The sequence below is a fragment of the Lissotriton helveticus genome, chromosome 9 (assembly GCF_964261635.1).
Source record: "Lissotriton helveticus chromosome 9, aLisHel1.1, whole genome shotgun sequence".
Lineage (NCBI taxonomy): Eukaryota > Metazoa > Chordata > Amphibia > Caudata > Salamandridae > Lissotriton > Lissotriton helveticus.
Window position 1 is genome coordinate 792,667,613 of NC_136070.1, and position 20,718 is coordinate 792,688,330.

General features: G+C 49.1%; 1 protein-coding gene across 8 annotated transcripts in view; it reads right to left on the reverse strand.

Moving 5' to 3' along the window:
- The window catches only part of RELB (RELB proto-oncogene, NF-kB subunit), a 708,968-nt gene that overhangs the window by 408,683 nt on the left and 279,567 nt on the right, over positions 1 to 20,718 (reverse strand). For all 8 annotated transcript variants that reach the window (XM_078660918.1, XM_078660919.1, XM_078660925.1 and 5 more), the window contains one exon: positions 4,615 to 4,772. In XM_078660918.1, coding sequence (XP_078517044.1) covers positions 4,615 to 4,772 — 158 coding nt within the window. The remainder of the gene's footprint in view (positions 1 to 4,614; positions 4,773 to 20,718) is intronic.

The following is a 20,718-nucleotide window of genomic DNA, read 5'->3' on the forward strand; positions in this document are numbered from 1 at the left end:
GATCTTCCAAACCACATCCTCTGCTAACCCCCAATTATCCCCTACAGCATAGAGGGGCTCAAAAGTACAGTTGAAATCCCCAGCTAGAACAAATATCTTGTCTCTCCCTAACCCTTCAAGATATATGTCCACAAAATCTACAATGCTAGGGCAACGGCCACCCGGTTGGCCGCGTGCATAGATGTTGATGACTATAAGATCCTGGTAGCCGTCCTTGCTTAATTTAATGCCCAAGAGATCTGGGTGATCCGCAAATATTTCAGTTGGATGGTATCCCATTGCCTGCTTAACCCATGTCACGAGCCCTCCTGATGCCCGACCTTTACTGCCCCTTATAGCTGGTTTGTAAAAATTTAAAAACCCAGCTCTATAAATTGGATCCGGTGCCCAGGTTTCTTGAAATAATAAAACATCAAATGTATCAATATATTCTAACCAATCCTCAGAATCCATCCGCCCCTTAATCCCTGCCACATTCCAAGAAGCTAATTTAAGTGTTTCCTGTATTGTTGTTATGCTACATGGCCCACTCCGGTCCACTGCCATGGGTGCAACTAAGCTCATTTGATGACTCTCCACCCTAGTCGCATCTCGAGCCACTACCACCTTGCTAGTGTCCCCCTGCTCGAAACCCACCCCACCTGCACCTTCTATCACACCCCCTGTAAGTATTTCAGAATTCTTCCCTAGATCCAGCACCTCCATTCTCTCTTTCCCAACAACCCCCTGTGGCATCTCCAACCCAGCTCCGTCTTCCTCGCTCACCCGATTCCTCATAACCTTTTCATTCCCTGCAACCGGGTAGTCAATCAATGGCCTCCAGGCCAGAGAGGGGCTCAAAGCGGTTAAACAATAATGGGTACTGCGGGAGGTAGGGTGTTCTATCAGCTTGGTGCCTCCTGACTGGCAATCTTGAGGGTAGATGTCTCAGAGGAAACTCACAGAATCGTCTTGGATAAAAATAGTCAAGACCTAAGGTCTGCACATCCCCCAATCTTGCAAACCTTGCTTCCCTACGTAAGAAATCTACCACCCAGGGATCTTTAAAAGATATAATGATACAATCCCCCTCTAAGTCCTTACTGCCGTGACCCACCCATTCAACTCTCCTCACAAACAAGATTTCAGTCACGGATGATGGGGAAGGGGGCGATTTTTGTTTAACCAGAATACCACTTTGTTATGAAGGTCCCCATAGGATTCGTTGGCACCCTCCCTAAGTTGTGCTACACCAGTTAAAACTATCGTATGCCGGGTTGCTTCAGGGGTAGGTCTGTGCGAGGGTGAGCCCGCTTGTTAGGTTTCCCTAAGGGGGTGGTAGAATTCATGCTCACTTTAGCAGCCTGCCCTGTGGTGGACTGAGACGATATACTAGGAGCACCCTTTGCACGGTCTTGCGGCCGTAACGCCGGTGTTCGTTGGGGATTAGATTTGGAGGTGGCCTTCTTTGACACCTGCAACAAAGAGCCTACAACCGGAGTACAATCCTTAACCCTAGAGGATCCCCCCGCCACTGAATCTTTATTTGTTTTAGGGTCAGGATAATTTGATGCTAAGCCAGTGGTCACGGAGGTTACAGTTTTACCAGTTGGTGCAATTTTCTGGCCCTTTGTTTGATCGTAGAGGAACAAGGATTCCCCGCGGCATTTTTAGGGCTAGTAAACTTATGTAGTAAACCAGTATTAGTATTTACAATGCACTCAAGTACATCCAGTTTAGAGGTCATCAACCTTGTTCTCTCAAGTACAGGAAGTAAAAGAGTTTTAATCATAGCCTCCATTTTTACCAATAAGCTTTCATCACTACTAAAACAAGTTGGACATGGGTCAGAGGAACCAAAGGGGATATGGGAGGGATCTATTGGTACCAGGGCAGGACAGAGAGTAGGAAGGGCCTCGGGGTTTGGGGCGCTAGTGTGGGCCAGATCAATGGTCTTTGAAATCTTGAAAGCTCCCCCCCCCCTGATAGCCCAAACGCCTTTTCCTTTTGCGAGGTACAATTCTCAACAGGTCCTCGTCACCCAGTGGGTCCGACTCAGAATTACTGGCCAAGAGCACACTTTCATTTTCATTTCCAATTCCCCTGCTGTCTTGGGTATCATCCAGATACGAATCAGTTTCCCCCACGGAGAGTGGGATGCCCTCCCCTTCCCCCTCGCGGTGCACCTCTGCTGTAAACAAATGTAGACTGTTACTCGGGGCTTGTGCAACGGGGCTGGGTATTGTTGCCAACCTACCCAGAGAGGAACGCTTCCCACTAACTAGGTCAATAGAAAGCCTTTTCTCGGCCATCGCTATCTCTTTTTCTAAGATCCCAGTAGCTCGAGTAATGAATGCGTCTAATGGACCTGATACCACCCCCTTAGCAGTCTGCAATTGTACTGTACGTTCCTTACCGGAGCGTAGAGGCATTGCAGTTTTGATTAGTACTATGACAATAACCAGAATTATACTAACACCAATAATAATGTGTACAAAATTAACCAGGGGGAGTGGCCCAACCCAACCTCGCCCGACCACGGACGGCCACAGACGGTCCCGCCCTTGTCCCGGGCTTCTCCCGGGACGCTCCCGCACAGCGGAAGTAGAGGCCACTATTATAGGTTGAGTGTGACGCACAGGGGGCGGGGCTAACAGGTAGAGCGGGCCAGGTGATCTAAATTGGCCAGGCAGGGACTACTGGGAGATGTAGTCCCTGCAGAACGCTCGCAGCCCTGAGCAGATGCCCGAACACTCCTCTGTCAACACAGCAGCCCCACAGAATCCCCAGCGGCTTCCCCTGCGAAGCGGGATCCGCGAAGCGGGTCCGGCGAGCAGTAGTGTAGAAGCAGGTCAGCAGCCCAGAACCAGGAGTTCAAGAGCAAAGGTCCTAGTAGCACGAAGTCCAATCCAGCAAAGGGTCCCACAAGTAAGAGGCAGGGAGTCTCTTTTGCACGATCTGTGCACAGGGGGCGGGGCTAACAGGGAGAGCGGGCCAGGTGATCTAAATTGGCCAGGCAGGGACTACTGGGAGATGTAGTCCCTGCAGAACGCTCGCAGCCCTGAGCAGATGCCCCAACACTCCTCTGTCAACACTGCAGCTCCACAGAATCCCCGGCGAGCAGTAGTGTAGAAGCAGGTCAGCAGCCCAGAACCAGGAGTCCAAGAGCAAAGGTCCTAGTAGCACGAAGTCCAATCCAGCAAAAAGTCCAATCACAATCACAATCACTGCCAATGTAATTGCCTGCTAAGAAGAAACAGTTGTCAGGCTAACGTGTAGACAATACGTGCTCTGCTCTGTGAAAGAAAGGCCCAAGTCTCTCAAGTCGAGGTGAGCACAACGCTGTCACCCCCACGGGAAGCGTCCCTGTATTCAAAGGATTCAATAAGGAGTCCGTGCCTGCTGAAGTCCTCTTAGCGCACCGCAGTTGCAGGTTACAGGTTCCTCCCCTCACCTTACACCTGGCGCAGGAAGCGCCAGCTAATGCCGATGTCGATGCCGTATGCCGCGGCAGCCCAGACAGCCCAGACAGTCACCGGATCCCCTCTCACCAGTGTTCACCAGTGTTCATCCAATTTCGCCTCAGAACATCTCAGGGCATCCGGTAGTCCTCACGGACCTTTCACGCAAAGGATAGACACGGTTCAGCGCCGGAAGCAACATCCGAGCGGCGTCGGCTCCTGTAAAACGCCATCGGAGCAGCACCGGTTTCAGGTAGGCGCCATCGTGCTCGAACTCGTAGTGGTGGGAGGAGCTTGGAAGCAGGAGCGGAGCGCTCAGGTGCTACGTGGAGGCTTGGAACTCCACCGTAGTAGCGGCCCTCCGAAGTCCAGAAGCTTCTGACTTCGGCTTATGTCATTCTTGATAAAGATAATATTGTGACTCCTAAAGGATGCAGGCAGGCTTTTCGGGCAAGGAAAATTGCTGCGATGCGTTTACAGAAATGTATTGTAATTACAGTACATGGAGTTGTCAATAGTTAACAGACTTTACAACCTCGTAAATTCCACTTACTTTATTGGATTAAATCTCTATCTACCGCTTCAGCTATTTTCATGTTTCATGAAGTGGCAAGAACACATCACCATGACTCTCTAACCTTGCATATGCACAATACTTCACCAGTATACATACAAATGTCTCCTTAGCTGCACTTCTAACTAAAATGTACATGCAAAAGGAGATCATGAACCCGTAAAGTGCACATATCAACATTTTCTCTTCTTGTATTTCCACATCACTTAATGTCAGCATGAACAACATTCACTCTCTGTCAATCCTCTCCCTCCCAGCCCCCTCAGTAAACGTTAGCTTACTCTTTCTCACAGTTCGCTCTCTCTCAATGTATATTTGTTTTTAGTGTACCCTTCTCCTGAAGTAAAGGATAGGCATGTTGCTCCAAGTCTATCTTTAAGTTTTAGAGCTAAAGAGATGATAATTTTGTTTACATAACTTCGCTATGTGACATATTTACCCAACTTCTTAACTGGGAGATCGACAAATAATGCAAAGGATTGGTAAAGGTGGGTAACAAAACCTCCAAAATAAATTCTACTGATACATAAACATGGATTACATGAGTGTCTGCATTAGATGTATTTTGAAGAACTCAAACATTTCTGAAGAAGCACTCACCTGTGCTTTTTGTTCGTTTTTGGTTTAATTGTAATTTCACAGATTCCGTCGTGGCAGTCTTTACCCACAAGTCCATGTGGATGTATCCTGTAAGGCCTGTCCTTCCAAACTAAACAGGTTATCACTCTCACCTCAGGGATGCCATCGCAATCACTAAGCTGTGAAAACAAAACAAAGACAAAAATGTCAATTCAAGGCCCGACTTTACAAATACAAGCATTCCACAAACTTTCAACAAACAATTTCGACTTTTATTCCCCACAACTACGAACTTTCATGGGCAAGTAGCCTCCAAAAGAATCCTAAATACCAGCCGCACATGTGCACAATATATATATTTTTATTTTAAACATCAGCCAAAATATCAGTAGGTGAGCATTATGTACAATGGATTCAACAATGATACAATCCATGGTTACTTTCAGGGATATAGAGATTACATTCGGGGAGATCTGTCCTCCATTACACCTCCCACCTCCCTTTCCCTAGATTGGCCATGGCACTCCCCAGCTACATATCCCCACCATGTGGGAGTGTCCATTTATTGCATACTACTCTTGAGTGGTGTGTTGTAAAGTATCCAGCACAGGCCTCTCAATCTCTAAATTGTAATATCTAAGCCACGGTTGCCATATTTTGGTACATTTTTAGGGCCATTGTTTCTGTACGTTGTTTTTTTGTCCCCCATGTACAGATGCATACTGGCGCGCCATTCTGACAGAGTGGGCAAGCCCTCAGCGCCCCAGTGTTGAGTAATATCCCGCTTTGCAACTGTTAATCCTAGGTTACTCACAAGGAGTTTCTATCTACAGAGGTCAATACCTGTTGAGATGCCCGATAATACATGTTTATGGTCTATAGGTATCTGCGACACTAATATGTTGTTAGGAGCCTTCACTATTCGTGACCAATAACATTGTATCTGCCGACATTCCCATATGGTGTGTATATAGGTGCCTTGGACGGTTTTGGATCACAAGCAGAAGGGTGTTTCTGCCCTGCCCATTGCATGCAGACGCGCTCTATCACAGTATACTCTGTGTAGGACTTTGAATTGCTCTCTAGGGTGTATCAGTGCTCCCTCCCAGTCGATATCCTCTAGCTGACCTGTGGTTTCCTCCCATTTAGACCTGAGGGCTGACAGTTTGTCGGGGATGTTATTAATTTAAGTTTTATAAGTCTAGGAAACCGCTTTTGTGGGTATTTCTTGTTGTAGTAATCTGCCTTCAAGCGGCGCATACTCAGGTATGTCTGTAGTGTCGATTTTTTCCGCCCTCCAGGCATGTTGTAGTTGCAGGTATTTATAACATTGGGTATGCGTCAATTGGTATTCATTCTGGCGGTCTCCAAAAGTAATTACATCTCCATCCTTCAGTATGTCGCCTAATGTCGTGATCCCAACCGCATCCCACTCCTTGAAGCCCTGCAACTTCGCTAACTCTAGCCTCCTCTTGCCCTTCTGTAGTGGTGTGGCTCTAGTTAATTTTTTATCCCATCCGATCTGTCATTCCGTCCCCTTCCAGGCCTCAATCGACCTTTGGTTGGACGGCAGTAGATCTGTGGTTCCTGCGCCCCCATACAGATAATGGAGATAAGTATATTTCCTCAATTGGAGCCTTTCAAGAGCATACGTGGAGTGGTCTCCCGCGGCATGGCCCCATGCATTGATCACCGTTAGATGTGCGGCTCGGTAATAAGCTTGTATGTCTGGCAGAGCGATTCCTCCATTATATTGGTTACGTTGCAGTGTTTGTAGATCTACTCTGGGGTGCCCTTCGTCCCGTAATAATGTGCTAAGTTCGTCATTGAGTGTCTTGAAAATTGTCTCCAGGATTCTGTGGAACGTGTTGCACAAGTTACTACTTGTGTAACGATATATCTGTAAGAGACATTAGTTAGTATTAGATTCCTTACCTTAGAATATCCCCAGGCGTCAGACTGGATCCGGAAATTTTTGCGTAGCAGTACCCTTGCGCGTCGGTAGGCGTCGTCTGCGGCTCCGCGTCCGTCGTCGTGGGCGCCGTGATAACGTTGTCGGAGTACTTAGACGCCGCCTCCGCGTGCTGACGTCAGTTCTTAGACACAGCTTTTCCGCGCCAGAAACGCAGAGCCATGTTAAAAACCAACACTGGTGCCATTGAAACTAGGGCCCTGAAAGGGGACAACCCTAACCCTAGATATTGGTTCGCAGAACGGGGAGGATGGGTGGGTCGGTAAGGAATCTAATACTAACTAATGTCTCTTACAGATATATCGTTACACAAGTAGTAACTTGTGCATCTGAAAGAGACACATTAGTATTAGATTCCTTACCTTAGAATAGATACTCCAGCAATACCAACCCCGGTGGTGGGTCTGCGAACCAATAATCACACCAGAAAGTCCCGGAGGACGGAACGGCCAAAGAAGCCATCCCTTCGGACTTGGCTGTCCAGGCAGTAGTGTCTTGCAAACGTGTGCAGCGATGCCCATGTAGCCGCCTGACAGATGTCTTGTAAGGGCACTCCCCTGCCCAGGGCAGTGGTAGTCGCCGTGGCTCGGGTAGAATGAGCCCGCAATCCAGCAGGAGGCTCCTTCCTAGCCAAGGAGTAGCATGCCTGGATACACAGGATGATCCACCGAGAGATGGTCCTCTTGTGCACCGCTTTCCCCTTCTTCGCGCCCACGTAACCAACAAAGAGTTGGTCATCCACCCGGAATTGGCGTGTGCGATCCAAGTAGAATGAGAGCGCACGTTTTGGGTCCAGACGGTGGAGCCGCTCTTCCTCTTTAGAGGGATGCGGTGGCGGGAAGAAGGTTGGCAAGGTGATAGGCTGCCCGATGTGGAAGGCCGTGACAACCTTGGGCAGGAAAGAAGGTTTGGTACGCAGCACCACTTTGTCCGGATGGACAGAAAGGAAAGGTGGAGTACAAGAAAGGGCCTGGAGCTCACTCACTCTCCTGGCAGAGGTGATGGCAACCAGGAAAGCAGTCTTCAGAGTTAGAAGGCGTAGAGGACAATTGTGAAGTGGCTCAAAGGGAGCGCACATCAGAAATGTAAGAACCAGGTTCAAGTCCCACTGAGGCATCACAAACGGAACAGGAGGAAACGTGTGTGTGATGCCCTTAAGAAATCTATTAACAATAGGGGACTTGAACAAAGAAGGTTGATCAGGCAGCCTGAGAAAGGCTGAAAGGGCAGAAAGGTAGCCCTTGATAGTGCCCAGAGCAGAGCCCTGCTGGGCAAGAGAAAGAAGGAAGAGAAGGACCTCCGAAAGAGGGGCATTGAGGGGATCCACAGCCTTTGCTGTGCACCATGCCACAAATCTGTTCCACTTGCAGGCGTATACCGACTTTGTGGAGGGACGCCTGGCTGCCAGAATAATGTTACAAACTTCAGGAGGCAAGTCAAATGGCCTCAACTGTCGCCGCTCAATCTCCAAGCATGGAGGTGAAGACTGGACAGGTTCGGGTGAAGGACCGTCCCCTGCTGCTGCGACAGAAGGTCCTCCTGAAGAGGCAGACGAACCGGGGGATCGACTGACATACTGAGTAGCTCTGGATACCAGTACCTTCTCGCCCAGTCCGGAGCCACAAGGATGACTTGGGCCCGGTCGCGCTTGATCTTCTTCAGCACTCTGGGCAGAAGTGGGTTAGGCGGAAAGGCGTACAACAGACCGCAACTCCACTTGCGACGAAAAGCGTCTCCGATCGAGTGCCGCCTTGGAAATTCCAACGCGCAGAACTGATGACATTGCGCGTTCTCTTCGGTGGCGAATAGATCTAACCAAGGCTCTCCCCATCGCTGAAAGAGGCCTTGCGCCACGTCCGAGTTCATACGCCATTCGTGATCCATCAGGCACCGACGGCTGAGCTCGTCCGCCCTGGCGTTCAGAGAACCTGCCAGGTGTTGAGCCACCAGGGTCACGCCCTGGCGTTCCAGCCATTGCCAAAGGCGAAGAGCCTCTTGACAAAGGATCCACGACCCCACCCCGCCTTGTTTGTTGCAGTACCACATGGCAGTGGTGTTGTCCGTGAACACCTGCACTACACTCCCCCGGACAGAGGGGAGAAATGCCTTCAGTGCCAGACGAATCGCCCGGAGCTCCAACAGGTTGATGTGGAGCCGGGTCTCCGCCGGAGACCAGAGGCCTCTGATCTCCGCCTCTCCCATGTGGCCTCCCCAGCCCTGGAGGGACGCGTCCGTCACAACTACGTGCTCCGGTTGGGGAAGGGAGAGGGATCTGCCGCTGACCCAATCGCGGTCCGTAAGCCACCACTGCAGCTGTCTCGCAGTGCCCTCTGAGATCAGCACGTGGTCGGATAGGTTGCCCTGATGCTGGGCCCACTGAAACTTCAGGTCCCACTGCAGAGCCCGCATCCGCCACCTGGCGTGATGCACCAGTAGGATGCAGGAGGCCATCAGCCCCAGAAGTCGCAGCGTCAACCTGACCGAAACCCAGGATAACAGCTGAAAGATGGGAATCAGAGCCTGAATATCCCCGACCCGCTGTTCGGGCAGATAAACCCGAAACCGCGCAGAGTCCAGAACCGCTCCGATGAAGAGGAGCTTCTGAGAGGGGCACAGGTGTGACTTCGGCACATTGAGGGAGAACCCCAGCTGGTGCAGGAGGTCTGCCGTAGTCTGGAGGTGGCTGACGACTGTCTGGGGTGAGCCCGCCTTCAACAACCAGTCGTCGAGGTAGGGGAAGACTGAAACCCCTAACCTGCGCAGATGAGCTGCGACCACCGCCATCACCTTGGTGAACACCCGTGGGGCGCTGGTAAGGCCGAAGGGGAGCATGATAAACTGAAAGTGCTCGTGGCCAACCATGAACCGCAGGCAGCGCCGGTGGGCAGGCAGGACGGGGATATGAAAGTAAGCGTCCTGCAAGTCCAACGCTACCATCCAGTCTCCTGGGTCCAGGGCAGCTAGGACCTGAGCCAGTGTCAGCATCTTGAACTTCTCCTTCCGGAGGAAGCCGTTGACGTTCCGTAGGTCCAAGATAGGGCGTAGGCCCCCTTTGCCCTTCTTGGGTACCAGAAAGTAGTGGGAGTAGCAACCACACCCTACTTCTGGCCCAGGAACGCGCTCGATGGCCCCGTTGGCCAAGAGGGCCGAAACTTCCTCCTGTAGAAGTCGCAAATGATCCCCCGATACACGGTGGTTCTGCGGTGGCATGGCTGGAGGAGTCGCCTCGAAGGGGAGGGAGTAGCCCCTTAGGACGATTTGCAGCACCCACCTGTCCGATGTGACAGTGCGCCAGTGGAGGTGGTGATGGCGAACCCTGCCCCCCACTGGTGTCACATGGGCCTGAAAGCACGGACTAGGAGGGTTTTGAGGCGGATGCTGCGGGGGAAGGTGTGGACTGACCTCGCCGTTGCCCCCGACCGCCCGGACGGCGGTTCCCACGGCCGCCACCGCGTTGGGTATTGCCCTGCGGAGCATGGCTGGCGGCGCGTGTGGGCGCACCCCTTCCGTGGCCACGAAAGGAGTGAAAGGCAGCCGATTGCTGGCGCTGGCCCGAGAGGCCCAAGGACTTGGCCATAGCCCTGGAGTCCTTAAAGCGCTCAAGCGCATGGTCTGCCTTGTCGCCAAAGAGGCGACGGCCATCGAACGGCATGTCCATGAGTGTGTTCTGGACATCTGCCGAAAAGTTGGCGGACCTCAGCCAGGCGTGGCGTCTGACCGCCACCGTCGTTGCCATCGCTCTACCTAGCGAGTCGGTGGTATCCAGCCCACACCTGATGGAATACTTGGCTGCATCCCGGCCCTCCACAAGGGCTTGGCCGAGTTTGGCCCGCACCTAAAACGGACACTCTGGCAGCACCTCCGCGACCTTATCCCACACAGAGTGGGTGTAACGTCCCAAGAGGCAGGCGGTGTTGGAAGACCGCAGGCCCAGACTAAGGGATGAGAAGATCTTCTTCCCATACTGGTCATACCTCTTGGATTCCCTGTCCGGCGGGGCCGACGGGAATGCGGTCTGGGAATTGGAGGCCTGGATGACCAGGCTCTCGGGGTAGGGTGGGAGGACAGGAAACATGGGTCGCCCGGGGCTGGGCGGTGGCGCCTGGCCACGTTCCTATCTACGGGCGAACCCGTAGCGGGCTTGGACCAAGTGCCCAGAAGAACGTCGGTCAAGGCCTCATTAAAGGGCAGCAGAGGCTCGGCCGAGCTTGACTGCGGTTTAAGGACCTCAGTGAGGAGGTTAGTCCTCACGGCCGCGACGGGGAGCTCAAGGCCCAAGGCCTTGGCAGCCCTCATCAGCACCACACTATATGTTGCCCCCTCCTCCGAAGCCACGGTAGGAGGGGAGACAAAGCCAGTGTCCGGCGAAGTGTCCAGACCACTGGCATCCCCAAGGTCACCTGTCCAGTCCTCATGAGACTGACACTCCCTGGTCAGAGGGTCCTCATACCCCTCCCAGTCCTCTTCATCACCCATCTCCTGAAACTCAGGGTTCTCAACCAATGGGGCCTGTTCATAGAAGTGAAACTCTCCAAACGACGTCTGGAGCGGCGCCCATGGGGGCCGTTCCGGCGCCTGAACAGGAACGAAGGTGGAACCGGGGACGGCGCCACCCGAGGACGGCGCCGGAGGCGACACCTGAGGGTCCAACGCCGGGGAGGTCGTAAGGTCCACCGGCGACGAACCAGATCCCGAAGGAGGTCCAGCGGCGTCCTGCGGCGCCGGGCACGAAGGCGTCGGCGGCGCCGGGGCCGAAGCACCCGATGGCGTCGGGGCAGATCCCCCCGACCCGCTAGCGCCGCGGAGCCCGTCGGAGGAGAGAGTTTCCTCATGGCCATGAGGAAGCGCTCGATCTCCTCCGGCGTCGCATTTAGCCCAGGGACCGTAGGGTATGGGGCTGGACGCGGCGCCTGCGACTCCGTCGGAGCCGCGTGGGTGGTGTCACCCGAACCCCCGGCCGCATCGCGTGAGCGTCGGGGGGAGTCTGAAGAGCGATGACGCCGCTTGGACTTCTTGTGCCGCTTGCCTGACGACGACTTCGACCCGGAGGAGTGCGGCCTACTCTCGGAACTGTGGTGGCTCCGAGCCCGCGACCTGTCCCTCGACCTCCCATGGGATCGGGACCTCTCGCGGCGCGGGACCGACTGCCGGAGTTCGAGCCGCCTGCGGGACCGCTCCCGCCTGGCTTTCGAAGACAGGGCCCAGCAGTCGGAGCAGGCCTTGTCATCGTGGTCAACGCTGAGACAAGATAAACACACGCGGTGAGGATCCCTGACTGACATCAGTCGGTTGCAATCATCGCAGTGCTTAAAGCCGGGCATCCCTACGGCACCGTCGGAGTCGAAAGACTTCGAGAACAATCAAAAATGATCAAAAAGTTAGTCAAAAAATGACTAGGGTTACTGCTTTTTCCAGATCTGCGCTTGCTGGCGCGGAAACAAGAAGAACTGACGTCAGCACGCGGAGGCGGCGTCTAAGTACTCCGACGACGTCATCACGGCGCCTACGACGCCGACGACGGACGCAGAGCCGCAGACGACGCCTACCGACGCGCAAGGGTACTGCTACGCAAAAATTTCCGGATCCAGTCTGACGCCTGAGGATATTCTAAGGTAAGGAATCTAATACTAACGTGTCTCTTTCAGATTTGGAGTATATACAGCAGTTTGGGAAGCGTTATAATTTATAAATGGCCGCTCTTCTCAGTAGCGTTAGGGGGAGCCTTCTCCACCTGGTTACATCGTCTCGGAAATCTGTCAGAACCCGTTTGATGCTTTGATTAAGGCATTCATTTTCGTCTACAGAGATATACAGTTCCAAGTATTTAAAGCCCCCATCACTGATGTGGAAGTGTCTCTGTATTAAGTGTGCATCCATCGACCCTCCCACAGGGTAAAGGCTATAATGTTCATAATTTATATTATAGCCTGCATATTTACCAAACTCCTCGAGCGCCAGAGGTAGTGTAGTGTCGGGAGTCGTAATGTATAACAGAACGTCATCTGCGTAAGGAGCTATCCATTCATCTGCAAGATATTTCCCTATGTCTTGAAATCCCCTGAGATCTGGGTGGGCTCTGAGCAGACAGGCCAGCAGCTCCAGGACTAATGCAACAAGTGCACAATATTTACCCCTTGGCCTGTAAACTTTCTTTTTTTTAACTTCTGGCTTCCTCCACAAGTGACTAGATGTCAGGGTGTCCATACCCTGCCCCCCTTATGCCCTTTAAAAAAATTCAGTACACAGAAACAGAGTACTGTAATGGCGGTCGAAACATTTTCTTCAGAGGGCCGGCTACCCAATCAGGTTGCTCGGTACTGCGATATTGGCACTGTTACAGTTGTTCAGAAGTGGCAGGCAGAAGAAAAAGCTCACTCAGTTAATCAGAAAGTCCTATTTTGGTACCTGATATACCTAATTTTTTAACCCCTTCATATCCAACCCGTGGCCCCTTTAAACGCTAATTTCTCGAAGACAGCTGAATGTATTTACACAAAATCACAAACAGCACGCTTTTGCATAAAGTTCTAACTTTCAGCCAAATATGGTGTAATTTAGTTCAGCAGATTTTTGTTGTTGTATCAGAGAGCAAAAACTTCCTAGGTGAATTTACATGGGAAATCAATGATTTGGCAGCCCCTCCCCCCTCTTTCCCTTAGCCCCCTGCTTGACAAATCTGAAGCAAAGTTACTTTGAAGAAACAAAGGTGGCTGAACTTTATTTTTGGAATGTTTTGTGCGAATTCATCAAACTGCACAAAAATTATTAAAGAAACAAAAAATGTTCTTCCTATGAAAACTTGGACCCAACTATAACTACACAGAGGCGACCACCGCTTTGTAATATATAAATAGCAAACTTCCTCTTGTGAATGCTTCAAATGGACCCACACGGGGACAGAGCACTAAACGGGAGGAAGCATGTGCAGAAAAATCAACTAACATAGCCTGTTTTATGTGGCAATTTATAATAAATAGGGAGGGATGGTTCACCCTGGCCCCAACGCCTAAAGGCTCCAAGAGTCTTTCAGCCCCCGTGACCTAGAGCATCCTCAACCCCATGGAAAGCAACAGGCAGTTCGGGTTCCAATGGGCACAGTTTTTGTTGTAAGATATGGGCCGGGAAGAGGAAGTTAACCCTACCAAATCTGCATTCCCCAGGAGGCAGAAAGACTTTCTGGTCCCCAGTGTTTGAATAGACAGTACAGTGCCAGGGTGGGAAAACCCTGCAACCCATTATGTTCTCCTTTATTCCTGATGATCTGTTGGGCTTTCTGACTCCAATTAATCTGACAGATAAGTGGAAAACACACCAACCTGCCCATCCAGATGAATGAAAACTTACTAGTCTACCAAGGAAAAAAGTGAGAAAAAAGATGGGGTGTATGCCGGAAAATCTTAGCATCTGGTTTCACCCTAGGTGCTATACAGTATTTCCGCACTCACTGGAAAGTAGAATGAGGGGAATTGTCCCTCTCTGTCAGCTTATATATAAGAAGCATTTGCAATGCAATAGGTCTCGCAGTTGTTAGAGTTTGAGCTATTGGCATTGTAAATGGCAATGCCTTTTATTTATGCGTTGGTTTTTAAAACATTAATAAAAGGCATTGTGGGAGCCAAGATGGCGGCTGAGTAGGACCGGAGTCGCTCACCTCCACATCGCTCCGGAGCTCCAAAGAGGTGATGCCCGAGAAATGCGCCCAGGGATAGTGTGTCAGGGCCATAGAATCATGTTCCTCCCGCACCTCATGACGCGAAGGCCGCTCAATGAAGCAACCGGGCTGAATCGCAATGAAGCAGCCGGGCTGAACCGCAGATGTTGGTCAGAGGAGGGCTTGCGCTGGGAGACGCTCGCGAGGCTACTGCTGACAGCTCTCGCCGGCAAGCACGAGAGCGTCAGTATCAGAGCCCGGACCTGGTTGCTAAGCGACCGCGACTGCAACCGCGAAACTAAGGGAAAGGAGAAGGAGACGGCAGAAGCGTGCACAATGGCAGCCGCTCACGATGGAGCCCGACCGAAGGAGCACAGCACAGAGTCCGGCCCCGCAGCAGCTACCAGACAGGAGGAAAGGGGCCACGTGAAAGCAGGGCAGGAGAAGGCGAAGCCTGGTGCCAATTCCGGTAACCCCGGTAAGATGATCAAAGACTCGGGGGGGAAAGACTGCTAAATCTCAGCTGATTAAGGGTACAGTGATACCGGATAAAAAACAACCGGCTATAACTAAACTTTTTCCTAAAAACAAAAAACAAGAGATGGACCAGGGTGGCGTCCCCACCCCAAAACCCATACTCATATGTGTTTCAAAGCCTGGCCACACAGTGAGAGCGGAGGAAAATGAGTTAAAAGACCTGCCTGACATAGTTAATATGGGCCTTGAGGATAACATTTTAAATAAGGAGGTGCAAGTGCGCGTGTCTTGGGGGGTACGTAGCGACACAACAGTAGTTTGGTCTACAGACCCGGAGGAGACAACTCCAGAAAAGACCGAGGAGCGGATAGAGAAAGAGCCAGAGCACAAGCTAGCCTATGAGACTCTGAACCCAATTCAAATTCCTGTCGAGCAGTCTAACATTAATTGCTGTATTTTTCAGCAACAAAACAAAACAATTGTATAGAACCAATCTAAATAACAGTTTGAAGTATAAATAAACAATTCCTCATCCAGTAAGCATTCAAGCACCAGGATCGTAAGCCTTCAAGTATCAGAATCAAAGTACATTAATCCAAAAATGAGTGGGAAATTTCAACGTTCAATCCAAAGTTCTTTTCTGTTTCACGAGTTCTTTATTCACTCGAAGTATTCCCAAAGTTCCAAGTTTCTCAAATCAAATCAAAATTCAGGTTTCACAAATTCCATTGTGCATCAGCAACAGCCAACACGTGTTTCGTTGGGCAAATATCACTGCCAACCAACTTCCTCAGGGCTCAATCAAAAAAAGATTGTCCATTTATGTCTAGTAATTTCCAGCACTTATTTGGCACTGCAAACATCAATTCCTCTCTCCTTTCTCACTCCCATCAATATCTAGTGTTGCGGCAGACTATTACTGGCAAGTCGATCTAAAATTTCACTTGATAAACGTCCCGCACTCTCTTTCCGTGGTGAGAGTTATCGTAATATTCGGTATGCAGGGTCTATATCCCTCTTCAGTGATACAGTAAATATCTCCTCGTGTATCAGCTATCGGCGTGTTCAGTGGCCGCCATCTTCCTAAAGTAGTGACTCTGAACCCCCCTGAGATTGGATCACAGAGCAGGGAGGAATGTGATTCTGCGGGTCAAACGGGTCATACGGACCTACAATCTAAAATTGTTCAGATGGCCCTTCAGGACGTCACGGAGCAAGGATATCCGTCTCCGACCCCCATGAAAAAAAAATTCTCAGTAAATGAGGAGTTACTCAGCTCCGAATCGTCAGACTCACCTAGCAGCAGCGATGCCGAGGAAGCTGATACCTCGGCAAGCAGCCAGCAGGAAGGCATAAAAACTCTTAAAAAACAAAGAAGGTTTTCTGACAGGAAGAAACCTACACGTCAGACAGATACTGATAACGATCTCCGCTGGGATTATTCTGATACACAACCGCTTCTAACGGCAGGGCATGAAGATTTAGATGGGGAAAATAAACAGAACAAAAAGAGGAAGCCTCAGCAAGCACCCGAGCCTACACTAGCGACAATTCTACAATCACTGAGCACATTCCACAATGAGGTCAAGTCTGAGAATCGAGTGGTCCGAGTGGCAGCAAAGAAACTTCAAGGATCAATGTACAAAATTGGCAAAACATGCACGGAAATTGCCGAAAGAATGACTATGGTAGAGACCCGAACAGAAATACTGGAAGCCACAGTAGGCTCCCTGAAAACCCAGGCTTCCTCACAGGAAAAAACGCTCGGCGATATCATGTGGAAACTTGAAGAGGCTGAAAATCGCCAAAGACGGAACAACCTACGCATTCTCGGGATCCCAGAGAATTGCGAAGGCAATGATATCCGAGCCTTTATTATCAAATTGTTCCAAAACGCTTTTCCAGAACTAATACAGTGGGACTGGGACAAGGAGATACAAAGGGTGCACAGATTCCCGCTTTCGCAATCCAAACAGCCCCGCAAGGAACAACCCTTTCCTAGGGTCATTCTGATTGTCTTTGGTAACTTTTTGCTGCGTCAAGTAGTGTATGATCTGGCCCGACCAAACAAAAAAAGAAACTGGGAGGGGTTTTCCTTTTTTGCTAAACCAGATTTCGCACAAGCCACAGTGGAAAGACGCTGGAGGCTACGACAGCTGATTACCCCCTTCCAGAAAGCAGGGGCTCTTGCTTATCTACAAAACCCAGCAAAACTGAAGATAACATTACAGGGACGCACTATGTTTTTCTCCTCAGAGATTCAGGCCGAACAGGCTTTGAAAGATATCCTCGCTGAGGAGACGGGGACGGGGATAAAAGGAAAGCATTAATAAACTTTGGGTTCCTTCTTTCTAATTTCTTCTCTCTCTCTCTCTCTCTCTCTTCGTCCCCTTAACTAATTTTTTCCCTCTCTCTTATCTTTTATCCTGCTCTTTTACACGGGACCTTCTTCTATACTATGAAAGACTAAAGGATTAACTGACTGTATGAGATACAAGATTCTCTAACTAACCTCATCAATAGATAGGTTTCGAAACTGTTAAAACGTATATCTCACATGTCTGTACAATGGCTTTATGGTCTTATGCATATTTAATGTAGACCCGATACAGGATTCTATACTGGACTCAAGGTGCATATATATATGTATAAATATAGGAGTGAAGGAGGGATGTGGAGGGTGGAGTGAGGTCGATCAGACGCTATCACACAAGCTCAGGATTGAGCTAGGCGGCTCAAAAAGTCGGGGAGGGTGGGGGTCGTTCTGGGGGGGGGAGGGAGGGGAGACCAAGGTAGGATTAATGTCAGAACAGGGTGGGCAGCAATCAAGGGAGAAATCGCTCAAAAGGGATTAAAAAGAAAAAAGATACTAAAAAAGTAAACTAGGCGCCAAAAATATGTATATAGGAAACATACAGGAAGAATGAATCAACGAGATGGCTAGAGTAAGAATTATTACATTGAATATATGTGGCCTGAATGATATAAAGAAGAGGCAGAAGGTAGCTATGGAGCTGCAAGCAATGGAAGCTAACATAGTGTGTCTGCAGGAGACGCATATAGAGGGTGGTCAACAGTGCTTATTAAAAACATTAGGGTATAAACTTATAATTGCCTCAACTCAAGGTACTAGAACTAAAGGGGTAGCTATTCTAGCGAAAGGGGGAGACCTCCAATTTATAAGAGCAGTAGCGGATACATTTGGAAGATGGGCCATCACGGAATGCCAATATAATAATGGGGAAAGCAAGATGACGGTATGTACAGTATATGGCAATGTGGGAGATGATCCAGAAGGACTGAGTAGTATTACTAATGAACTAATACACTGGCCTTTACCCCTAATTGTTTGTGGGGACTTTAACTTACATCTACCAGAGGACTGGTCAATGGACCCTGCATACAAATATAAAGGGAGGAAACCTAGGGTCTTCAGGGCATTCAAGGAGCTATGTGAATTACATGGGTTGATTGATACCTGGCAATTGAACTACCCTGGAGACCATGGGTATACATTCTTTTCCTATCCACATTCTCGCCACGTGCGACTGGATTACATGCTCATCTCCAATTCTATGAAAAACACTTGCACCATAAATAAACTGCCAAGGGTACTATCGGACCACAACCCATTAGAATTAAACGTAACATGCAATAGAAGTAGCCCTACAATGAGGACCTGGACGTTTGAAAGGGCTTTTTAAAAAAATGAAAATTACTGTAAACACATGAGGGAGTGGATTACATAATTTTTGGCAATAAATATGGGCAGTGCACCGATCAAGATAGTTTGGGATGCTATGAAGGCAGGAATTCGACGTGAAACTCTTCAGTTCTCAGTCCAAACCAACCGAGAAGGAAAGACACAACTAGCTACGTTACAAATGAACCTGAGTAAAGCAGAGACAGATTTAATTCATGCAACACAAAGGGGGCAGATAACGGATGAAGTAGCACGGGTGGCAGTCGCCAGAAATTTGGTGTCAGAGATCTTGATAGAGAAAGCTATTACTAAAGCCACAATATACAAAAAGAAAGCATATGAGCTTAGCGAACAGGTTGGGCATCAATTAGCGGTTCGGACAAGAGAAGAAACAACAGCTAACATTATAAAAAGTATTAAAGATCTAGATGGTGGGTTGAGAACTGAACCATCCGAAATTAGAACAGCATTTCAGCGGTTTTATCGAGAACTATATAAAGAACCAGACAGCGAACAGGGGAACCCGGAGGAGTATTTAGAGCAATGTGAGGGCAGCTGTCTGGATGAAGACGATCAGGCTAACCTAGACAATCCCCTTGGGTGGGATGAAATTCTGCTATCCTTGAATTCACTGGCAGATGGCAAAGCAGCAGGGATAGATGGGATTCCTACGGAATGTTTTGTGAAATTTTCGGATCAGCTTAGAATAATTATGGTGGAATTATTCAGCTCTATTTTTCAGGGTGGGAATCCACCTCCTTCCTGGTCAACTGCGAAAATAATGGTTTTTCTGAAAAAAAAACAAGGACCCCATTGAAATGGGCTCCTACCGACCCATTACACTGATAAATGGGGACTCCAAAATATATTCGAAACTCCTATCTGCCCGATTAGCGCCAATTATTTATAAACGGACCATGTACAAAGAGTGATCTCGTTATTTGACTTCACGGAAACAACAGGAGACCCTATGGCGCTAATTCTACTGGATGCGGAAAAGGGTTCGATAGGGTAGTTCCTATGGGCAGCTATGATAAGATGCGGGATTACTAGAGGATTTATTAAAGCCACCCAAGGATTATATGTGGATCCAGGAGCCAGTGTTATGATTAATGGGACCCTCTCGGAGCAATTCAAAATTAGTAGGGGAACAAGACAGGGATGCACCTGCTCACCTCTCCTATTTGCTGTGTACATTGATGCATTCATCCGTAAACTTGAACATCATCCCTTAGTGGCTCCTATTAGCGTATTTAATCAGGACACAAAAGTCTTAGCATACGCGGACGATATCGCGTTGGTCACCTGTGATCCTAATAAAGCACTGAGAGTAATTGAGGAGGAGGCCCGGAGATTTGGAAGGGTTTCTGGGTACAAACTGAACTCAGGGAAAACCCAGATTGTCATCAATGATAAACTTAGGATGAGTGATAACAGGGTAACTGACCATGCAGTCTATCTTGGAGTTAAGATTAGTGCAAAGGTAGATAATATTGTGAAGTTAAACCTTGACCCACTGATTAATCATACTAGAAACGAACTAACCCGACTGGATAATTTGCATCTCACAATTGGTGGAAGGTGCAATATCATTAAAATGCTCTTCCTGCCTAGATTTTTGCATTTCTTTCGTACTATATGTCTGGAGTTTACCCCCCAACAGTTTAAAATCATTGAGACGATGTTTTCCAGATTTATCTGGAGTTTTAAGAAACCGCGTCGTGCATTCAAATGGATTATGCTTCCTAAGGAAAGATGTGGACTAGGTATGCCTAATTTTAAACTATATTACTGGGCAACGGTAATTAGATATAGTAAGATCCTGATATCTAAAGAAAATAGCAATCACCCTATTTCAACTCCGCAAGAATTGATTCTGGGAGCTGGGTGCCAGGGATGCCTTTGGCGACATGTTAATGATAATTATTTCAAGAAAGTGAAACTTAAGAGCATCACTAGCATCTATAAAGTCTGGAGCAATATAAGAAAACTGTTAGGACTGAGCCGTTATTCATGCTACACACCAGTTAACCATAATAATGATTTACCATTAATTTTTCAGGATAGCTGTATGACTAGATGGAAAGAGGCAGGGATTAATCAATTAGGCTGTTTTTTTACATCTAGTGGCCTAAAAAGCTTCTCAGAGCTGCAGTCGGAATATGACATCACCCATAGGGATTTTTTTTAAATATTTGCAGATTAGGGATTATTTGCTAAAAAAAGCTGGGGGAAGAGAAAAATTTCAAATTAGTACCACAATAGAAACCATATGTAGGCCAAATACCCCGAAAATCCGGCAAATTTACGCAATAATGAGTG